The 4,858-nt window shown below is 53.3% G+C and overlaps 1 protein-coding gene across 1 annotated transcript in view; it reads right to left on the minus strand.

Moving 5' to 3' along the window:
- LOC104621443 (fatty-acid amide hydrolase 1-like) overlaps positions 1 to 4,267 on the minus strand; it is an 8,510-nt gene extending 4,243 nt beyond the window's left edge. Inside the window, exons 1-7 of the mRNA XM_010287933.1 lie at positions 4,160 to 4,267; positions 3,308 to 3,451; positions 2,860 to 2,993; positions 1,583 to 1,789; positions 1,131 to 1,171; positions 437 to 561; positions 74 to 199 (exon numbers count right to left, since the gene is read on the minus strand). Coding sequence (XP_010286235.1) covers positions 74 to 199; positions 437 to 561; positions 1,131 to 1,171; positions 1,583 to 1,789; positions 2,860 to 2,993; positions 3,308 to 3,451; positions 4,160 to 4,258 — 876 coding nt within the window. The 5' untranslated portion in view covers positions 4,259 to 4,267. The remainder of the gene's footprint in view (positions 1 to 73; positions 200 to 436; positions 562 to 1,130; positions 1,172 to 1,582; positions 1,790 to 2,859; positions 2,994 to 3,307; positions 3,452 to 4,159) is intronic.
- Positions 4,268 to 4,858: the final 591 nt, after the last annotated feature.

Below are 4,858 nucleotides of genomic sequence, written 5' to 3' on the forward strand. Positions count from 1 at the left end.
CCAAAGGTCCCAAAGACGCGGTAAGAAGGAAGAATAGATGCAGCATGACTGTTGGGTTCGTGCAACATCCTACCGTATGGCCAGCGTCCTCCAACAGCTGCTTTGTCTCCCGAACGGCACGTCTCATGGCAGGGCTCGGCATGGTGAAGAAATCGGTTTCATAGTAGCCTATGCGGAGGGGCTGCGTGCTGGAATACACCTGCAGAGCAAAGGAGAGCGCCAGCTGGGAGGATGTCAGCGGCGTCAGAAGCCAACAGCATACCACCCATGCCACAGGGCAAGTCTGGAAAGCAGCAAGTCTCTCGTCCACGTGCCCACCCACAACACGTGGCAGGTTAGTACAGGTCCTGGAGGGCTCCCATCAGCCACTGGCGTTTTCAGCCCGAGCAATGGCAGCTCTTCTCAGAGATCCTTCGCACCCCTTGAGGTCCTTTACCTCTTCATTGAAGGGAAGCGGAGGCACTGTGCTGTCCAGGCTGAACATGTCCTCGCACAGGAGTGCCCGCATGCACAGCGCCAGGCTCTCCACATCTTTTGCCATCGGCCCCACTGCTGCGACCACTGGAAGAGAGCAGAAGAGAGCATTCATGTCTGGGGGTCTTTCAAGGGCATGTCCTGCAAAAGCAGGACCTTTTGGCATCATTTTGACTTAGTCTAGTGTTGGCAACAGTTCCTCTTTGAGGACCGGGCTGGGGTTGCCTACAGGTGGCTTCCCACCCCCAGGCCCGTCGTTATGGACCCAGAGTTGTTACCCATCAATACCTGCTCTGATGCCTCCATTTCAAGATTTACAAACAAAAAGCTTTGTTGATCACGACACAAGGACAACATAAGACACCCCATTCAACTGCTAATCCCACCGCCCACGAAGCAGTGGCAGACAATGCAGCAACCTGGGGATAACAGGGAACGTTGAGGTTTATGTGTTACACAAGCCAGAGTTCCTCTCGGCTCATGCATCTTCCAGTTTCTCAGGAATCACGGTACGAGGGTGGCTCTCTGAAAGAGTCCCTGAAACGGAACCTGCTTCCCTCTCTGAACGTGTAGGAGAAGGTCCCCTTTAACCAGCTGATGGTCCTTCCCACCCCTGCCCTACTTCCCTCCCTGAGGGACAACCATCAATTCCTTACCTGCCTTCTGCCCAAGGACACCAGAAGCAATTCCTTTTTTACTGCAAAGAAGGGAGACACACAAAATACAGCAGTTGAGTAGTTTTCACTTAAGGGAAAGGCTTTAAGCAGTAGCAAGGGGTAATAAAAACACTGCCCTCCCTTTGTAGATCCAGAGGTTGGCAGAAGGAAGGGCCAAGGGGAAGCCCAAGAGAGACCCAACCTAGGCCAGCATGGTTTATGCCCTGTCAGTCAGAAACAACCACCGCCTTAGCATGGTTTCCCCATCTCCATTCTGGGGGAACCAATGCTTCACTCCATACAGGCCCCAAAAAAAGTTGGGCAGGAGGAAGAAACGAGCCCTCCCCAGTTCTTCCCAAGTTTCCCCTTGCCCACAGGAGCATCTCAGCACAGTGGTCAGTAGGGTGATGGGTGGGTCGCACCCAGAGACATCACTGCATTACTCGCAGTACCTGAGTCTATTCCCGGTGGGTTTGAGTGCACAGATCCCACAGAAGGCAGCAGGGAAACGCAGGCTTCCTCCTACATCCGTCCCAAAGCCCAGGATGGACCCACCTCCTCCTACAAGTGCCCCTTCTCCACCAGAGGAGCCTCCGGGGCTTCTGGTATAGAGCAGAGGATTGAACGTCTGACCAAAGATTAAGTTCTTGCAGTCATAGCTAGAGAGAGAAAAAGAGACGAGTGCAAATGAAAGGAATGTATATAGCTGCTGGTGTGGACTCCGGTCACTACAAAAAGACCTCCAAAAGGTAACTGCATAATTCACTAGCTGTTACATTGACATCACTTAGTCTAAGGGAGATTCCCAAAGTTCCCGTGAAGACCACCAGCCTTTTCATGGTGGTCCCAGGATGGGAATTCACTGCCAGCTACCTTCAGGTCATCAAGCCTTCCCCAGACAGACCCTCTGACAGCACAAACACATCAAGCCTCCTGGAACGGCTCCCCATTCAGGCGGTCCTGAGTGCCACAGGACATCCAAAACAGCCCACCAGGAGCAGGTCCAGGCCCCTCCTGGGGGGCATTGCTGAGTCCCTGCTTGGGAACAGGCCAAATGCCAACTGCAGTGATATATGAACACTGGACTTCCCCACACACTGGTGCAAAATCTGATTATCCTTGGAGCAGCCTCTTTGTGTGGCTTTTTTTTAAAGATGGTCAGTCATTGCCAGGTCACCTTAAGGAATGCTTTTTGTGTGGCTGGGCAATAGTCATCCATGGAGGAGCCTTGCCAGAGATCACTTGGCAGGACACCGGGACACTAGCAGGGTGGCTGTCCAGCAGAGTGCACCTGACCTCACTCCTTATCAATGACATAAGAGTGGTCTTACCAGACACAGCAGGAGGTTTGGGGGCAGCATAATTTAAGGTCGTTAGCTTAACTAGCTAACGAGCTTCCCCTGCCATGAATATGTATTAACAGTGCAAACAGGACCACCTCTGAGAGGTTAATTTAAAAAAAAAAAAAGTGATTTAAAAACACCCAGCACAGGAAAGAAGGGCAGTGATTTCTTTCCTCTTCTCCTTCTTTATTTCATTTGGAACCAGAGTTCATTTTCATCCTTACTGCAAATGTGTTTACTTTTTCAAGTAAAACTCAGAAGACACTAAGGATGGGGACCAGGTGTGGTTATTTAAAAAGAAGTGGGAAGTGAGAATTAGGCTTGATAGAAACCCTCACTTGAGATGAGGGAGGGAGGACTGCGGAGGGGAGGGAGCGCCCACCTACCTGATGAGGGACTGGGGAATGTTGGTTTTGACAAATGGAATTGCCCCCTGTCTCCTCAGCACCTGCACCACCACGCTGTCCTCTGCCGCTGGTTTACTGAGGTTTTTTATAAACCCTAACGTGGAATCATGGCCCTGGGAACACAGGACAACGAGGTTTACAAATGGCGGATCACAATTTCCCCTGCCCCCTGTATTGTCTACATATAGAGGCATGTGCGTGCACCTCCAACAGCCCATCCATCACACACACGTTGCGCAGCATGTCGGTAGTAAATCTGTCGGCTCATATGGGAGACGGGCAGCAAACCCCATCACCTGCCAGGGTAGGCCAGCCCACATCGCTACGATAATGTCCAGCCAGACGCTGCGGTCAAACCTCCCCTCCCACCCCCCAAACTTCAAACCACAGGGATCTCGGAGCGCAGGCGGCATCACGCTGGCGGTACCTGGCAGTCGATGGAGTCTTTGATGCTGACAGGCACCCCGTAGAGCAAGCCCAGCTTCCCTGGCAGCTTCGCTTTCCGGAGCTGGGTCTCGCTTTCCTGCAGATACTCCGTGACGCAGTTGGTTTCTGTGGCGATTTGGAGGGCCTTGGGGAAAGCAGGCAAAGCCCGCGGGTGAGACACTGCCCGCAGTGGCGCGCAACAGCCCGCTGTTTTGCGGGGGACACCTGCCGCTTCCCCCTTTTCTAACCTCCCCATCTGGGCAGTGGGTGGCAGGGAAGCCCTTTCGGCTCCTTGCTAAGACGTTTTCATGACAAATTCCAAAACACGGTCCGGACACGGCGGGGCCGTAGCACCAGCTGGTGCGTGGCGGACAGAGGCGACAGAGCACTCGGCTCAGCAGAATACCAAGGCCTGTTCTCTCGATTGAGCTTCTGGAGTGGCATAAAATGATATCCCCAAAGCGTGAAACCAGGAGGTGATCAGGGCATTATGGCAAAGGTAGAGAATGAAAGTGGACAACAAGTCTTTGAGGCCTACCAACCCCTTTGGAAATGGAGAGGAGGCAACAGCAGCACTCCACACCTTCCTTGTAGCTATACCTGCCCCTGGGTATGGGCTCTCCAGATGCTGAGCTTGCTGTTCCCATTCACTCCAAACCAAGCCGAGAACCATGGCAGCCAGGCATCTGGCTCTCCCCTGGCTCACAGAAACGCACAGCAGGGCCCAGCACTGACCACCGAGTGGGGACAGCTCAGCAGTATTTGAACCAAGTTTGAACCTTGTGCTGGGCTTCTCCCAAGAGAGCCTGCCCCACCATGGGTGAGACTCTGACCCACCACCCTTGCTCCTCACCTTGCCCACGTAGGCGTAGAAGACATGCTCCGGAGGGAGGGAGCCATCCCGGAGTTTCTTGGAGAGCTCCGGCAAAGGCAGAGAGAGGATGGAGATCATGTTCACGGAAGGATGCTATGGGAAAGGTTGAACAGGCAATGATGCACCTCTGCCTCAGCTGGTGGGCTCATCTTCTCTCCTTGGTGCCCAGCGTAACCCACCCTAAAAACATCTGCTGTTCGGTGGCCAAATGCAGTATCTGCCTCAAGACCACAATCCTGCTCCTACTCTGACAGCAAGGAGCATGGGGTGAAACCTGCAGGGCCAGTAGTAACCCAGGCTTTCTAAAGCCTTGTCTTCCTGGCCAGACCGGTCTCACCAAGCACCTGCTGTTTCAGAGAGAGCCTTTTGCCGCAGCCTTGTTCAGACAGGTCTCAGCTGGGCCTGGGGGAACTGCTCAGTGCAACATCCTCTGCTGAAAAAAAAAAATTGGAGGCATGGTTTTAGACATTGCTCCAGCAAGAAATGAAACCGGATCTGGCACCAGCTTTTCTGGCATCACCACGGTATCCTACAGGGAAGCGCACAAACCTGGGAGCCTCTCGGCTGACAGCAAATGGGTCATTTTGGGGCCAGCAGAGATTTACCTCGCTACCTACTAAACACCATGAAAAAAGCATCAAACCTCATCCCCCAAGCTGGACTCTGAACACGAGCGAG

This window comes from Phaethon lepturus, unplaced genomic scaffold (assembly GCF_000687285.1).
Source record: "Phaethon lepturus isolate BGI_N335 unplaced genomic scaffold, ASM68728v1 scaffold47645, whole genome shotgun sequence".
NCBI classification, from domain to species: Eukaryota; Metazoa; Chordata; class Aves; order Phaethontiformes; family Phaethontidae; genus Phaethon; species Phaethon lepturus.